General features: G+C 43.3%; 1 protein-coding gene across 2 annotated transcripts in view; it reads left to right on the forward strand.

The window, feature by feature from the left end:
- Positions 1-14,899, forward strand: part of rusc2 (RUN and SH3 domain containing 2) — a 36,195-nt gene extending 21,296 nt beyond the window's left edge. The window contains exons 4-13 of one of the 2 annotated variants that reach the window (XM_070963986.1): positions 4,164-4,853; positions 6,203-6,394; positions 6,714-6,884; positions 8,525-8,601; positions 9,342-9,516; positions 9,970-10,075; positions 10,497-10,543; positions 10,674-11,751; positions 11,858-12,016; positions 12,267-14,899. In XM_070963986.1, coding sequence (XP_070820087.1) covers positions 4,164-4,853; positions 6,203-6,394; positions 6,714-6,884; positions 8,525-8,601; positions 9,342-9,516; positions 9,970-10,075; positions 10,497-10,543; positions 10,674-11,751; positions 11,858-12,016; positions 12,267-12,474 — 2,903 coding nt within the window. In that variant the 3' untranslated portion in view covers positions 12,475-14,899. The remainder of the gene's footprint in view (positions 1-4,163; positions 4,854-6,202; positions 6,395-6,713; positions 6,885-8,524; positions 8,602-9,341; positions 9,517-9,969; positions 10,076-10,496; positions 10,544-10,673; positions 11,752-11,857; positions 12,017-12,266) is intronic. The other variant, XM_070963987.1, reaches the window with a different exon arrangement.
- The last annotated feature ends 2,884 nt before the right edge of the window (positions 14,900-17,783 follow it).

Here is a 17,783-nt window from a genome sequence, read left to right on the forward strand (position 1 = left end):
AAAAGTACATTGACTGAAGTTGTTTGCATTGTTCAGGCGTATGCAAACATTTCCACAATAAATGTCTTTATGCGAGTGTTTCTTCACTTTTTGGACATTTGTGTGCTGTGTCAGTGGCTTATGTGTGTTTTGATACTGTGTGTATGTGGTTTTGTTTGATTCTGTATGTTTAGACTCGCTTTGTGTGTGTGTGTGTGTGTGTGTGTGTGTGTGTGTGTGTGTGTGTGTGTGTGTGTGTGTGTGTGTGTGTGAAAATACCCTTGTGCCAGCATGTATAGATGTGCTTGGAACAGAGTGGCGCAGAGTGTGTATCCTCAGCTTTGGAGGGAATGAAGGGTTGAAGTGGGCCAAACGTGTCCTGAATAACAATCAGGTGACAGAGGAGATAAAGGTGCAGAGAAACCCCCCGCTGAGGTCTACATCAGCACGCCAAGCTGCGTGTGGGTCCGCTGTGTTTGCATGTGTAGCTGTGTCTTTGCGTGTGTGTGTGTGTGTGTGTGTGTTTCAATCCAGAGATCCAACAAGCAAGGGACAGTCGAAGGAAGTGTCCCCTCTCTTTCTTGTATGATAGTCATCCATTTCAAGCATTTGATTGTTTCCCACAATTACAGAATCTGTGAAGTCTGACTCAGCAGCATGGAGACCAGTAGCAGCTGCCAGTGTCACAGATTGTATTTAGAATGACTGAATACCAATATTAATGCAAACGTGTTGATGTATTGTATCACTTGGTGTTAAAATGATACACATAACACCTTTGAAATAGTCAGATAGTGGCAGCCGAACAGCATAGACAGAGCACAGATTTTTTTTTTTTTCCTGTTGTGCTGTGCTGTAGCTGAGTCTGACCTCTGACCTCTCTGCAGAGGGAGACAAATGAAAAACTTCATTTCCTAAAGGGATTTTAAAAAAACATGATACATTTAGTGTGATGCTAGCTTAAAACAAGAAGTGATGCGTTTTAGATTGGAATGAATGCTGGAAGTGCTCTGTACAATTAGATGTAAAAGTAAATCAGTACAATATGTACATATATGTGAAATTCGTAAATCATTATATTCAGTAAGTAAATAAATGTGTACTTTTAGCCACGATGAGCTGTGGCACATACACAAACTCACACTTGATCATATATATTTTAGGGAGCTCAATGTCCGAAATAAAGCTCAAAAGGAAAGTGCGTCACCGGGGTGAAAGTCTGAAAGACCACAAATAATTTAGTATCCGAGATGTCACCAATATAAAAATGAAGAACAAGTATCCCGAGGAGGATTATTACAGGCCTTCAGAATACAGCCGCTTGCAGACTTGTGCAGGCGAGTGCATGAGGCCGTGGGAATATCATATGTAATTGAACAAGCTGTAAAGTGTGAATGGGGCCCTGAGGCGTGTGCAGCAGGTGAGGAAGAGTGCGTTTTCACAACAGAGCATACAAAGGCTGACCCTTCATCACACACTGATGATGGCTGCAGGACCTGAAAGACCCACTAAGTGTCCATCATATAATTAAAGTGGAAAAGCTTCTCTCTTGCATGAACAGACACCACCGTCACCTCATGAAACTCAGTCTCACCCTCCTGCTGTGTGTGTCTGGTTAGATAAACACACACACAGCGAGTGCTTGGAATTCCATTGGAATAAGACGAGTGACAGCAAAGAGGGAGTGCACGAGGTCAGGAATGTCTCCAGCTGTCCCCTTTTACAGATTTATACAGACTGGAGCCTCCTAAATCATTTTAGGAGCATTTAAAGAAAATAAATCTCTTCATACAAATGAATTCTGATCTTAAAATGATGTTTACTTCTACTTCCGCTCATTATTTAGACAAAACTGCTTAAACAGCTTTTATGCCTGTAAAAGAGCGGACATGAAGGAGACATTTTCATGCAGTGGTACACTTTCATTTTAAAACTAAATCCAAAGAACAAGTGGATTTTGTTAAATTCACTAAAAGCTCTCTGTAGTAATGATTTAAAATGCATCACACCAGCTTCATACAAAATGAACCATCCAGCCCTCAGGTCACTATTACCAGCCTCCACAAGTATAAACAAACACTTTTCTGCTTCATTTACTCTGGATTGGATCACTAGATTATGAAATAGTTGCTTTATTCTCTTCCGAGCTTGTGTCATGAATCTCAGTTATGAACTCAAGCATTGAATAGGCATGGTATATACAGCATGGACTATATGTAGGTCAGTATGCAGGAATGTAGGCATGCATTCCTGGGTTTCCTCCACCCAAAACCTACCTTTTGAAAAGACTCAAACTTGAACTCAGCCACTAAGCCTTTATTCAAGACACTCCTGCCCAATAATTCACTTCCTTATTGTGTATTTCAAAAAGATGTCCAGAAATGTAAGAGTTAGGGTTGAAGGAGCTTCTAAAAGTCAGCATTTACCTCCAAAATAAGCAGATTTTTAACATGAAATCCAACATTCCAGCTTTAAATCCTTTGTTTCTTTTGTCTTCTTCATTTTGGATTCAACCACCTAATGTAAATTAAATTCTTAGAGGAACACAGAGCGGTCTTATAACTATAACTGCCACAAATGATCCACATGAATACAGACCCAATGCCACCTGCACCATATGCTCTGTACTCCTACAGCCACATGACTACAAAAAAGAAATAGTAAAGCAATATAGATATATGACAGATACATAACAATTGGCCGCTGTTGCTGAATGTCCAGTTTCCACAGTCCATCAGCTCAGATGCTCGAACAAAAGAGCAGCTTTAAGATGTTAAATTGTGGCTCGTTAACTGAGAGCTGCAGTGAGACCAAGGAGCAGTGATAGAATGAAAGGCAGATTGATGAAGAGATGTGAAGAAATAGGTCATCCCTAAGAACAAGGTGTGTCTGTTTTGTGCCTCAAAAACATCCTCTAACACTGTGTTCACATACTGAAGCTGCGATGATTGAAGGTAATAATGAGAGGCTGTGCAGCATCTCACGACATATATTATTCATCAGACTTCACTTGAGTCAGCTGCGTTGTTTCACTGCAGCGTGCAGGCCTCTTTAAAAGCCTTTGGGAAGCAGCTCGCATGCTAATGATGCTAATATGAAGTGCACCAGAACTGCAAAGGAAAGGCCTGTGCCGTCTAATGGACTGGTGAAAGAGGAGAGGAGCTGAGGAGGAAGAGGGGCCAGGGAAGAAGCAGGTGGAAGAGGAGAGATGGTGATGAGCAAGAGCAAAAGGAAAAAATGGCAATTAGAGAGATGACGGAGCAGATATAAGAGAGACAGAGTGCTCCATCCTCAGTGGAAGCTCAGACCTGCTGGGTGTGTAGCATTCCTCCTCCCTCCTTCAGCTCAATGTCGCCCTCTGTGGGAGATAGATGCCACTGCACCCAGCTCAGGCAGCATCGGTGGGCCGGACTTAGGGTGACAAACAGCTTGCGCAACACCATCAACGTCACATGCGCTTCTGTCTGTCATGCACTGCACTGGATCTACACACACACGCACACACACACAGAGTGAAAAAACATACTCAGATACTGACTCAGTGGAAAAGAAGTGCAGAAAAAGACTTCTCCTCGCTGGTGTCTCTCCTGACGCAGTGCCTTCAGGTGAATGTGTGTGTGTGTGTGTGTGTGTGTGTGTGTGTGTGTGTGTGTGTGTGTGTGTGTGCACGTGGGCCTTTTAGAGCAATGTCCAACAGTGGCGTGGTTGTCTGTGATAAGGTGTCTCAACTGTTGTGGTTCATGACTTTTCTGTCGGTCTGTGTTTTTGCTTTCAATTCTGACCTTCATGTTTACACGGTTTAAAGCTGAAGGACCAGTGGATTCATTGGTTGATCTATAGAACTAATCATAATTATTTAATTGTTTATTTACTGGTTTCAGCCTCGAAGTAAACAATTTGAAGACGTTATCTTAAATTTTGAGTAATTAATTGATTGATAAAAAAAGCTAAATATTTATTAGTTGTTCCCCTAAATTAAAGCCTGACCTGAAATAATACATTATTTATAATCCTCTACGGTGGCAAACATTACATTCTAAACTCAGTTGCCAGTTTATAAGGTACACCTACACAAAATGTATCCTCAGTTTCAGCTTTGATTGCCTCTCTTCTCCGTATTTTTTTGTTAAATGTGACTCCTCCACCTTTTCTCCATCCCTGCTGTCCATCTTGTGCTCATCCAGGTGGTCTCTCGACTTCCTCAGACAGCCGCCCGGCGGTGGTCCGCTACAGGAAGGACCAGCGGCCCACCACCCTCCCCATCCAGCCCTTCACTTTTCACCACCAGTTTGCCTCCAAACCTCCTCAGCCCAAGCCGCTGCTGCCTCTGCTCACAGGCTACGTCTCTGGGATGCAGGCCCGCTCCAGCTCCGGCTCTGGTTCTGACTCTGGAGGTCCGGTGGGGGAGGACAGTGAAGATGCAGCTGAAAATGTGCACAGGTACCAGGGGACCCTGGCTGCAGCAGCCCCCCCTCCTGGCTCAGTTCGCCCTTCGCCTCTTGGGAGCTACTCTCCTGTTCGGCTCCAGGGGGCACCCAGCTCTGGGGCCTGCTCCACCTGCACCCCAAGCCCCCAGCCACCACACAGCCTCTCCTGCCCGCTTTCAGCAGGCCTCGGCCCTCTGCACACCCCACCGACAGGAAAGCAGGCAGGGGGTTCAGTGCAGTTACCGTCTACTCCTCCACCTCCATCCCTGGGGGTGAAGAGAGGGACGGTGCCACCAATGCTGCCAGTGGTGCAGGGACACTGTTTCCATCATGGAGCTCTGGCCAGTTTGCCAGCGCTCCACAGTGACACGCTGAGCCCTCTAGGCTGTCTGGACTCTGGAAACCACGTGGAGGGAAGCAAAGGACCGGGAGCCAGGACACATAATGGTAGGTTTCAAAGAGTTCTAGCGTGTCCTTGAAGAATTGTTCAGTGGATGTTCTCACATTAAATGCTGTTGAATTAAAGAAAGGTTGAAATCTGAAAGGACTGTAGGATTTCGGGGGATGGATTGACAGAAATGGATTAAAATATTCAAAGTATTTTTGTCACCAATTTTGGTGAGTGACTGAATGACTGTCATCAGTCACATACCACAACATATAATATGACCTCCAGTATGTTGCCACTGCGTTCAGATTTCTCGTATGTACGTTGCTTCATCTTCCAGCTTTATGACTGTGGTCATCTTGCCTGTTTTGTTCTTCTTTATCACTACACTTTACATTTGCTTTCTTGCAACTATCAGTCTCTTGATGATACCACAGTGCCAAACAGGATGGGACGCTGTGTAAAACATAAACACACCAGAACGTGATCAAATCCTTTTTGACATATACGCGATTCTAAACAGTGCAAAGATCATATATTTAATGTTTGACCTCATCAACTTCATTGATTTCTGTAAATATCTGCTTATTCTGAAATTGATGCCAACAACACACCATCCAGATTATTGCCAGCACAACGTTCAAAAGCCAGCAGGTGTGATGGCATGATGGTGTGTTATTGCACATGACATGGGTAACCTGCATATGTGTGAAGGCACTATCAATGCTGAAAGGTACATCCAGGTCTTGGAGCGACACATGCTGCCACCCAGACAACGTCTCTTTCAGGGACGTCCCTGCTTATTTCAGCAAGACAATAATGTCCCTTTATAGCAAAGCCCCAAAGCCATATTCTGCACAAGCTACAACAGCATGCCTTCATAGGAAGAGTGCAGGTACTAGGCTGACCTGTTGAGCAACTGAAGTCGTATATCGAGAGAATGGGAAAAGAAAAGCTGTTAAAAGAAAAGAAAAGGTGATGTAACACAGTGGCAAACATGCTGCTGTCCCAACTTATTATTATGTTTCAGGCATCAAACTCAGAATGAGTGTGTCTTTTCAAAAAACAATAAAGTTTATTAGTTTGTCTTTGTACTGTATCCAAATGACTATTGATCAAAGTATTGTACATTTTACAGACGGCTACCTGAGGTTTCACTTTAACTTCATATCTTGAACTATTGTGAAGTTCTTTGTAATTCAGATGTTGAAGCTCAGCTCTTTTACATTCTTACTGTTGTCTTTTTCTCTTTTTTCTCTCCCTTCATGCATGGACTTCAATCTTCTCCTGTCCTCCCTTCACCTTTTCCACTTGCCCTTCTTCTTCTTCTTCTTATCCCCCTTATATTTGCTTTATCCATCTACTCAATAATCCATCCTTCAACCCTAACACCACCCCTCCCAAACAGCACACCACCTCTCTCCCCAGGCTCTCAAATGGAGGGAGTACCGCCGTCGAAACCCTCTGGGAGTGGAGAGGGTCTCAGGGGCCCACACTGGTACCCTGGAACCCCGAAGGACCGGGGGACCACGACCTGCCAGACGGAACGTTTTCGATTTCCCTTCAGCCCTCTCCAGCCACACGCTGGGACGGCTCAATGGTGCTCATGATTTTACTGACAGTTTGGAACAAATGCAGCATTATGCATATGAAAGGTGGACTTGGACTCTTAAGTCCTTATACTTTTTTAAGAGTTCAAGGTCCAAAGAACGCATTATCTGAGGGTCACTGACAAAATATTGCTGCAGGGTTCCTTGCAGAGCAAGTATGTTGCTTCATAGAGGTGTTCCTCAAAGTATCAACTACAGTTGCAATTTAAAGGATCCCTAAAGGCTCCTCATGCTTTTAACAGCGATGCTGTGTGCTTACATGTGTCTGATCATCTGTGTGTGTATGTGTATGTGTGTCTCTCTCAGCAGTGGGCCAATCAGCTAAGCTGCAGCAGAGCTACAGCGACTTCCTGCCGGACTACTTCTCCCTGACCGAGAAGCCTCCGGAGGAGTTCTGCCTCTCCCCTGACGCTTCAACTTCCTCCTCCTCCTGCTCTTCCTCACAGTCCCACATTTCTGTGGACCTGACGCAGAAGAGAGGTGAGGGTGTGTGTGTATATGTGCACGATCGACTGACAGTGGGAGTCAATGGGAGGTCTTTAAATATTTAACCGCTAAATGCTGAACAACTAAATGTCAAACAGTGAGCTGTTTTTCTGGGAGCTAGTTTTATTCTTTCGCTGCTGTGCTGTGAGTACTGATGCAGGGTTTGTCTGAAGAGTTGAGTCTCTTGGTCAAAACAGACCAAGAGACTCTCAACTTTTCAAGGAACCTTTTTAGGAACTCAGGAGTCTAATAACTGAATTATGTGCATTTAAGCACAGAAAACTAGTTTGAGTTAGTTATTTTCATCTCATGCTAAAGTTCTGCATAAGACTCTAGACGCAGCATAAGTGCAGTGTTCAGACTGGCTAATGGTATCAATATCAGGACTTTTTGTGGGAATTTTTTGCAATGTTATTAATTTAAACAAGGTCGTGAAGCTGATTCTGTAACAGTGAAAAATCGTGCAAGTTAAATCAAGATTTAACAGAATCATCTAATCCCCTTACTTTGTGTTTCAACCTCATCTCGTGGTCTTTCTCAGCAAGAGGAGTTCCTCAGTTAGACTTTAATTGCGTGACCTAAGTATTGTTCTTCAGTCATGATTACAGGTTATGAAGAGAGATTGTTCTAGTGATGATGAGTTATAATTAACATGACCAGAAAACATTCACAAGATTGCGTAGCCTCTTGGGTGTCTTCAGTCTCTCTCTCCGCCTCTGAATGTCTCATGTCAGACATTCCCTTTCAGGCACCACAACAGTAACTTTTTAACAAGACTGCACGGACTTGCAAAGGTTGCATCTCACAGACAAATCCATTAAAAGATGTTGTTTGTCAGACTCTGGACAGACTTTAATTCCTCACCAGTGCACAGAAGAGCCTTCGTCAGAATAAAACCTCTGCTGCATTCACTGGTTTGTCCTATTAAGTTTGTGCTAATAAATGTCAGACAAGCTGCCAGTAGAGGAATTCGCTGGTTTGTACTGTGAGTCACAGAAGAATGCTACTACACAGCAGACAGAATCAAATAGCAATTCAGGCTACCGTTTAGACAATTGCATTTGCTGAGCATGCAGTGTTGTTGTTGTCAAGGAGATGTGATGCTGGTGAAAGGTGGTTAAATCAAGTGCCTCTCACTGCAGAAAGGCTACTTGACTGTAAGGAGAGGCCTCTTCAAGGCCTCTTGAGGCAGCAGGGTGTTGTATAATGAGCAAGAAGATCATCCTTCAGCTGGATCGTCCAGGTTTACCTCGCAGTGTGGACCAGCATCTACACTGCCGAAGTGCACTTGAGCAGGACACTGAAGGACAGATTTATTGAGCCTTCTCACCTTTGTTTCAGATACACTGTGTCCCAGCTGTTCATGGCACAACTAGTTGCTGCCTTATTAAATCAAGCAATGAATTCATGGAGATTGCAAGCACAAAGCCAGTGAAGGATATAGAAAATGTTTGCTAAATTTGGATCTTAATGCCTCTCACCTCCCCGCAGTGGAGGGTAAAACAGGAAACCAAGTCATGGATTTAAACAGACGGTTGCATCAATCGACATTCGCTGCAAAGACACTGTTACTTGTAGCCAAAGGGATAACTGATAAACTCTTTCTTCATTCTTCCGTCCCTTAACTCTGTCAGGTTTGGTGAAAGCCGTGAACACAGCAGTGGATCTGATTGTGGCACACTTCGGCACCAGTCGAGATCCAGACGTGAAGGTAGGAGTTTTCTGTTGATCAGATCAATGACTGCTAATGACTGCTAATACACAGTTCTTCTGTAGTTAAAAGGAGGGCCTATTGAACTGGCTCGTTAAAGCTCACACAGCAAGATTTAGAGGCTATATCAGCCTTTGGATAACAGCTTATTCATACCACTGCAGTGTAGTAAAGTACAAAAGAACATAAAACCTTCCAGTTGGAAAATTATTTCCGTTTCATGCTAATCTGGCCCAGTCTTTTTCCTCACATTCACCATTTGTCTTGGTTCGATTTGCATTGCGATTTTCTTAATTTCACAGCACATAAGGCATGGGACCACCACCAGAGACATTTTCAGAAATTTGATAAGCCCTTTGTGACTTTTGCTTTCTTCAGGAAACAGCGTTTCTGTCTCATAATGTGTTTACGTCCACAGAGCTGATAAGACCGTTAATAAACTAGGCTGCAGATCGGTCTAGTCCAGAGAACCAAAGGGCAAACAAATACAGCCTTCAATCATTCAGTGATTCAAAGCTTAAGCAAACAGATTAAATAACAGATATATTAGCTCTCTGTTAATTCATTATGACTCTATACTCACAAGTACAAACAATTGTGCACTTATCTGCACAAACAAAAGCAGTTTTAGCAAAAATGGAGCAGGCGTTTGGCGTCATAATGTGTCTCTGATCTCACATCTTGCCTTCTAGTTCCCTGATTTGTTTCATTTTCATTACCTTTATCCAAAATCCTGGCAGGCTAAACTGGGGAACAGCTGGGTGAGTCCCAACGTGGGTCACCTCATCCTGAAGTACCTGTGCCCGGCCCTGCATGAGGTGCTGCAGGACGGTCTGAAGGCCTACGTTCTGGATCTGATCATCGGACAGCGGCGCTGTCAGCCCTGGAGCCTGGTGGAGGCATCCACACAGCTGGGTGAGAACAGTGGTTTATATACTCCTACTCCTTCTCTTGATGGGCCTCATCAACTTTTACTGAAACTGATTAATTCACTGAGTTGAACAATTGCTGGCCCCAAACCCACTTAACACACTTTTCATCTAAAGACCAATCTACAAACCTTATTCAGAAAATGACTTTGAACAGTTAGATAATTTCTCCAGATGTGCCATCACACTGAGGGACAGTTAACATGGTTGTTAACTCGTTAAGAGCCATTTAAGCATCAAGCAGTAAGGAGTACCAGCTTTATGCTTCATGCATGTTTAAAGGACAACCTGCACAATCCACAGTAGACAATTCCTGTTTCCATAACACATAGCAAAATGATTTCTGGTAAAATGATGTGTATGTGCAGTGATAGCATCCACATTAGTAATGGAGTTAGGATTCGTATGGGTAACATGTTTGTGTGTTTGTCTCCGTCAGGCCCATCCACACGTGTTCTCCACAGCCTGTTCTCTAAGGTGAGCCAGTACTCTGAGCTCACCAGCCACAGTATGAGACTCAACGCCTTCATCTTCGGCCTGCTCAAGTGAGTCACTTTTCTTTTTCCTGGATTTTACTGTCATTCTCATCCACATATTCTTTGCAATGATGGTCCTCATCTGGGGGGGTCAAGATCTTTGAGGCAGCTGTAATCGATCACACATCCTTTGTTTAGCTGTCCAGCCCACTGCTTGGATTCACTCATACTACTCAAGCCGCTGTTTTCAGGGAAAAAGCTCTTAAAACCAAACAATAGACAGACACAGTTAGAGATTAACTGGTGAACATAGTGGAACGTTTAGCAGCTGAGGAGCCAGATATTTTCTTCATTAGTTGGAAGAGACCAAAAGCCAAAAGAGAGTTAATTATGGACTTACATTCACCAAGTGGTTAAATCGTTGTTTGCTAAGGTCACAAGTTAAGCTAAATGATGCATTTATCCTGCTGTTCTTCTCCCCACGTTTCAGCCTAAAATCTTTGGAATTCTGGTTCAATCACCTCTACACACATGAAGGTAGGACTTGGCTTGTGCATCATTTAACCATCTTCAAATACCCAGATAGTCAGTTGATGTCCGTATGTGAAGTCTTGCTTCTTCCAGATCTTGTTCTGATATTCTGCCTGTTTTGTTTCACTTTCCTCAGACATCATAGCAGCACACTACAACCCGTGGGGTTTCCTTCCCCTCTCACAGGGGGCCTGTCAGCCACTCTTTGAGGAGCTCCTCCTCCTGCTGCAGCCACTGTCGCTCCTCCCCTTTGACCTGGACCTGCTTTTTGAACCGCACCTCCTCCAAAAGGGCCAGGAGCACCTCCGTCGCAAGGAGCAGCTGTGCTCTGCGGGCCAGAGTATCGACCAGTCAACTCGCTCCACCTTCCAGCTCATGAGAGGATGGAGCACCACTGTGAGCGAAATGGTCAGAGACTCGAGTGCAGACAGGAAGAAAGAGAGGGGGGTGCTGAGACGAGAGGGGACATGGCCGAGGATGGAAGGGGTCGGGTCGAGGAGAGATGGAGGAGGAGTGAATTCAAGGTTGAGGAAAGAGGGGGCAACAGCTGAGAGCATGACAGCCGGGTCTGTGAGCAGGCAGACAATGATTGAAGTAGGGTTTGCAAATCTCTGGAAGGAGAGGGGGATGACTGGGCAGAGAGTGAAAGGTGTTGGACAAGAGAGCCAAGGAGAAGGTGAGGATGGACAGGAGAAGGACAGAAGAAAGGATAAAGACAAGGACATGGCTGATGAAGGTCGCCAGCGGCAAGATAGACAGGCAGGCTGGTGGTATCAGCTCATGCAGTCCTCCCAGGTTTACATCGACCAGTCCACAGAGGGGTCAAAGTTTGTTAAGACTGAGAAGAGGAAGAAGTCATCAGAGAGACGACATGGCCAGCTACCGCCCACCAGAGAGGGAGTGGTGGAGGGAGCAGAGTCCAGCCAAGAAGGGGAGGGGTACAGAAGCAGGAAAAGCAGCAGCAGCTCCAGCGGGGACTCAGCTGGATCCAGAGGAAGGCCGTCATGGATGGGCAGCCCGCCAGAGTCTGTTGTCAACCAAGAGAAAGAGGTTAAACCTCTGAAGGTTACAGGGACTGGAGCTCAAGCTGCAGCCCAAGAGGAAAGCCCCTCTCAAGGACAGGGGCTGCGCTGGGGCAGGCTCTTTGGATCGAGTGTTGGTTCTCCTTCCAGGGTGGAGGGAGCTGAACAGAGGGCAAAAGCTCCCACAACCAGGTAGGTTCACGGGTCTTCTGATATTCCCAAATCCCAGTGTCAGCCTTTTTACCAGATGCTCTTTAACCATCAGTGCATGAATTTCACATTTCTTTTTCTTTCTCAGGCCACCATCAGGTTGGCTTTCTCTGGATAGGTCTGTCCTTGGCCTTGTAGCTCAGACTATTGGAGGAGGGAGTGGGAAAAAGGCAGAGCCTCCAGCCACACCCACTCACACCCAAACTACGTCAGCCCGACCAGCTGAAGCCAAACAGCAGTCCCCATGGTAAGCAAATACTATTCATACTGTCCTGTTGTGTCAGAAAAAATCAATTCATTCAGTTTTTATACTTAAAAATACATCTGTAAGAATTGTAAAACTAAAACTACAAAGAAATTATCTATCCCACCTCACATTTTATTAGCTAAAAGTTTGGCATTTTTGCTTCAAACATGACTAAATTAAAATATGATGATGTGTTATTTAATTACCCAATTCAGCTCACCTTTTCTCCATATCCTCTGTCATTTCTCAGTGAAGTACGAGCATTGTGTCACCACATAGCCACCGAGCCCGGACAGCTGAGCTTCAACAAGGGAGATACCATGCGGGTCCTGAGCAAGGCTGATCCAGACTGGCTGCTCTGCTCCCTGGGCTCCACGCAGGGCTTAGTTCCCATCATCTATGTTACCCTGAAAAGCATGGAGGAGAGCCAGGACGACACTGGAATTGGACAGTGCTGAGCCAAGAGGCTATTCCTGCCACATACCTGCTGAAAACAAAAGCCTGTTTGAGACAACTGTACACTGGGGATGATTCCCGAAAAATACATTGTAGAAAATGAGAAGATTCCGAAGACCATGTACAGACACATGCAAGGGACGCATGCAGGCTCGAACACAAACTCACATTCACTTCAAGGGGACATCCAGAGAAGTACGCATGCAAACATCCAAAAACCAAAAGACCAGATGAGAAACAAACCCAAAGACGCCCAACGCGCTTCTTTCTCTGCGTGAAGTTGTGCCACTAGCTTAACCATGTGACTGTCCAGTCTATATATCATCCATCTCTACTTTCAGCAAAGCAAACAGGGGCTACTCACAGATGGGAACCTTCACAATATAGTATATGCTGTACCATGCCTAGCTGCACTTTGCTGTACTGTCTATACGTACAGCTAGCTGTGCCACACTTTGAACACAGTGCTCAGTTATTGCCCTCGGTCAAACATCGAGGTTGGTTTTATGTCCTGTTGCTTACTTGGTGCCGATCTTTTTAATTCACGTTAAAGCCAGTGAGTCCTTGCTTTTTTTGGTAAGATTTAAGGTGGTTGATGTAAAAGCAAAATATTGTTACCTTTCTGATTGGCTCATGTTGCAGAGGTGTGATTCAGCATATCGTTCTTAGATGAGTAGAAGCCACGCAGGAGTTTGTTCAGATGGCTGTCCAACCCAAGTGAAGAGGAAGCAAGAGGAATGTGTCCGTTCTCCATCCGTCTTATTTGATCACCGCTCATCTCAGCCTGTTTATATGGAGATGAAGGGATGGATGGACTGAGAAGCAGATTGCCTTTTTTTCCCCCCTCCTTTCCCTCACATGACCCACCACAGCTGGGATGATTCAGTGGTTGACATTGTTTAAGTGCATGTAACGTTGCCAAAATGTTGACTTTTTCCCTTCAATCCTGTTTCACTTCAGTATCCTGCACCTCGGTTTGAAGAGGACACACTTAAACAAGTGGCTACAGCCTGGACTGTACATGTGCATTTTGATCTTCTGGAACATACTGTAAATGCATACAGTATGTGACTTGCACATGTGGTGAGTTCTATTTATTTATTGACCAGTCCATTTAGCTGAGGGAAGCGTCTAAATGGACTGTTGCAGAAAACAGGAAAGGATGTCCAATGAAAGCAAAGCATGGCTGTGGAGGTGTGTGGAGGCCTCCTTGAATGTGTTGGGGATCCACCCTGGAAACTGTAAGCTAACAGAATTATTGCTAATTAGTCCTATGTGTTGCATTTAGAGCGGGCTAAATGATCGTATCTATGCCTTAAGGAAAAAGGGAAAATTGCCCTGTTGGACATTTCGAGGCTTGCGACCCAATATTGGCCCTGACATTATATTTTGTATATGCTACGACATGTCTAACTGCACATTTTCCCCAGATTTATGTCTACAGAGATTCTTGCTGACTTCAAAGTATTGTGAGGAAACAGATGATATAGAGGTGATATTTTTTGATGTTCAAAGGGAAACCCCAACACATTTTGTGGTGGCTCTGTGGGCATTCAAGTGATAGTGTGTACATGCTACCTGTCGTGCCCAGGTGTAAAATGTGGCCTTAGATTCAAAATGAGTTGACGAGGAGTTAAAATAACAGCTATATACGGTATACCTGGATAAGTGGTGAGCGCATACAGATGCCAGGTCCAAATATTACACTTTATGAAATAGTAAAAATCAATGTACATTTATTAAATAAATGAACGCTTGTGTAGTTTTTGGAAAACTAACATAGGATATCATTTTACTTTCATTATTGTACAGTTTGTACAGTCATTTAATTCAATCAATTTAATGCTTCATTTAACTGAACTGTAAATATATTTAAATCCTTCAATGATTCATTTCTGCCATAGTTCTATGTATGAATGTTATTACTGATTTATTAATGCATTTTACGTTTAATACAGGAAGCAGGTATAAGCTTTAGTTTCAGTGCTAACAACCACGATGACAGTGGGCCGTGGTGGCGGGTCATTTTCCTCCAGGCAGTTTGCTCTTCATTGACATCCTGTTCACATGGGACAGACAGAAATCAACACATAGTAGTGATAAAAAGCAGAGCGACGTGGAGGCTCAGGGCTAAGAGGCAAAGGCAGATTCACTTTTGATTTGGCATTGAAATGTTGTGCTTTAAAATGCTTCACTTGTAGGAGTGACATAAGAGAGAGAGAAAGAAAGAAAGAAGCCCTCTTTCTTTCTCTCTTGTCTGGTTTTAATCTGCTCTCTCTCTCCCTGGCTGCCTCCTCCTGCCTGTAAATACCTTCAGCATCAGTGACACTGCTCTTCTCTCTGTGTCCAGGCTATATGGCGTATATACGTATGACATTATCAAACTACTATGGATGTTCAGTAACAAAGTGCTCATGTGATCACAAACTGAAATGGCTCCTGTGTCTTTTGTCCTTTACACAGCGCACTGATGAAATGTCTCTTCCCTTCAAAACCTTTTGCCAAATATGGTTATTTCATTGGTTGTTTCAGGCTGTTTAAAGAATGCTTTGAGATTTGGTTTTATGGCTGTTTTGATGCTTTGTTCCTTATCTGAGTACAGCTTGCGTTCTCCATGAAAGACAATACTAACTTTAATAGGTGTGTTGTGCTTCATCCTCAAAAGATAAGGAAAATATAAATAATATACTAGTATATTGATATTATCATACTACCTATTTGCTGCAGAGAAGGATGCACTTCAGCCACTAGATGGTGCTGATGTTTTAAAAGAAAAGACAGATCAGGCATGAGTTGCAATATTCAGGCATTTATGCACAATCAGTGCAGACACACAGTGTTAATCGTAATATATTTTATGTCTCCTTTATATGTTTTCAGTCAGGGTGTAGCATTTGAAACCCTTCCTGTGAAACTCAAGTCAGTCTGAATCACCTGGAGAGGTCATCTTTGTGTTCAGAGCCTCACACCATCATGTAGACTTTGTTAGCAGAGATAGTTCTTGACCTGTTTGTCCCATCTGGACCCACCAATAGGTTTATTATTTCAAATGCAAATACAAACAAGCAGAACATTATTTTTAGCTCTAATAATGATTCCAAACTTTATCCAACTTGAGTTGTATAAAATCACACACAAACATATAGAATATGTGTAAATGGTGTTCTGGTGCTGCCATGAACAAATTTATGCATTTTGGGCTTGAGTATTTTACTGAATGACAACATGATACTGCATCAATCAGCAGGAACACCAGTTACGTACAGCTCTCCATATATTATACTCTGTATACATGGGGAAAAAAGTTCTTTCTAAATGAAAAGACGGGGAAATTTAAGAGAGATCAGGGCTCAGACAGTGAAGTTTGATCGTCTGTCCACTGACAAAAGAGTCTTACAAAAGCCACGACGGGTAATTGAGCACCAGCTTGAGCATTTGGCTGCCGTCAGGTAGGTTTTCCTGATGTGGCAATTTTTTTTCAACTCCTCATACAACCAAAAATATATGGACATTCCTGCACATATACAGTTTGGGGAAGACCCTGTTCTGTTTCATCACTGCAATGCACAAAGCCAGGATCATAAAATGGGTTTTCCCAGTTTGGTGTGGAAGAACTTGCCTTGCCAGAATAGAGCCGTGACCTCAATCACACCTGTGGCATGAACTGGAACAGCAACTGTGAGGCAGACCTTTTCACCTGGATGTCACTGATGCTCTTGTAGCTCAAGCGAAGCAAATCTCTGCAGCTGAAACCAGATGAGTGGAGGCTGTAACAGCAGCACATCAGCGCCTATGGTTTTGGAAAGACATGTTCGTAATGTATCTGAACATGACAGGTCAGGTTCTTTTTCAGAAGTTTGACCTGTGAAAGTTTAAATGCAATCCCTGAATGCACGGTGAATCTATTTGTAATTGCAGTTTGCTTTTATTCAAATACATTTAAAATTGTTTTCACTATTAAGTTGCATTTTAGATCATATTAGAAGATATTTGCATTACTACTTGGATCACAGGCACTGCGACTGGTCCTGGAAAAATAGTTAGATTATACAATTGTGACAAATCATCAACAGGTTTAAATTTCATAATAACATCTGTTCAAAAGTTCAGTACAACTGCACCTCAACGAGAGCAGCAAACCTCCCATAATTGGTCCAAATTTATATTAGAGTAGGGTTTCTGTTGAACATACGCTTCTGAAAACCCTTAACAACAAATTCTGCTTTAGTAAATGTGATAGATATGGTTCTTTGCAATAAATAAATAAATATATATATATATATATATATTTTTTTTTGCTGGCAATATTTCTCTGAATCCTTCTTGCAGTGACATATCCAGACCTGCCTTAGCTGGCACACTCTTTGTCAAATTGAGTGTCATGCCAAGGAACTATTACATTAGATTCCCCTGAACAGGGAAGACATCGTCTTCTATGGAAATCCAGAAATCCTGTGGCTCAAAGAGGTGATAAAGGGTCCTTTATTCCACTGCATTCACATGAAACTCCCCACATTTGTTAAATTGCTCTCCTGGTAATTTCCATTTGGCAATTTCCTTGAACTTCCTGATACCTGGATTCTTCTTTTGGGCTTGAAATCTGGAAAAACAGTTGTAGACATTCACTGGAGACAAGTGGCTCTATTGCTAAACAGCCAAAGTGTGAAATGCAATCCTTTATTTATCCAGGAAGTTTACAGAAGGATTAAAAGGTGAATGGCCTTTTAGCTTCCCAGATTAAAGTTTCCCTGGATAAATGGATCTATTGTGGTGGTGTCAACCTCAACATGTGGGAAATCTACCTGCTCATTTTCTCAAAGCCAAAAGTGTGAATTCTGAGCAAGAGGAAAACATTCTTTAACAAACACTGTTTTGAATGAGGCTTTGGACCTCCACCTGCCTTTCTGATGACACGTCCTCCAATGTTGACAATATATTTAGCACCCTGTAAATGTGTGTTCTTTAAATTCATCTCACAATCCATGAATTATTGTCCTTTTGTGCATGTTATGTAAGAGAGTTATGTCAAGAGGGATGCCAAGTTAACATCTCATGTACTTAAGTTTGTCAAGGTTTCGGTTACTATGAAAGGAGAGTTGTGTAAGCTTGCAAAACATGTCAACTCAGCAGCATTTTACCAGCCCCAAAAGCTCAGACAAACTGGATCTGCTGGATCCTTTTTTTCTTTTCTGCTCACTAATGGAAGCTTCACTCACAAGCTCCTGTTTCTGTGTGTCTCCAGCAACAACAGCAAGGAAAATCTGTTGAGATTTGCCAAGTAATGCACAATTTCAGCACATTTTTTAGCATG

This window comes from Chaetodon trifascialis, chromosome 6 (genome assembly GCF_039877785.1).
Source record: "Chaetodon trifascialis isolate fChaTrf1 chromosome 6, fChaTrf1.hap1, whole genome shotgun sequence".
Taxonomy (NCBI): Eukaryota; Metazoa; Chordata; class Actinopteri; order Chaetodontiformes; family Chaetodontidae; genus Chaetodon; species Chaetodon trifascialis.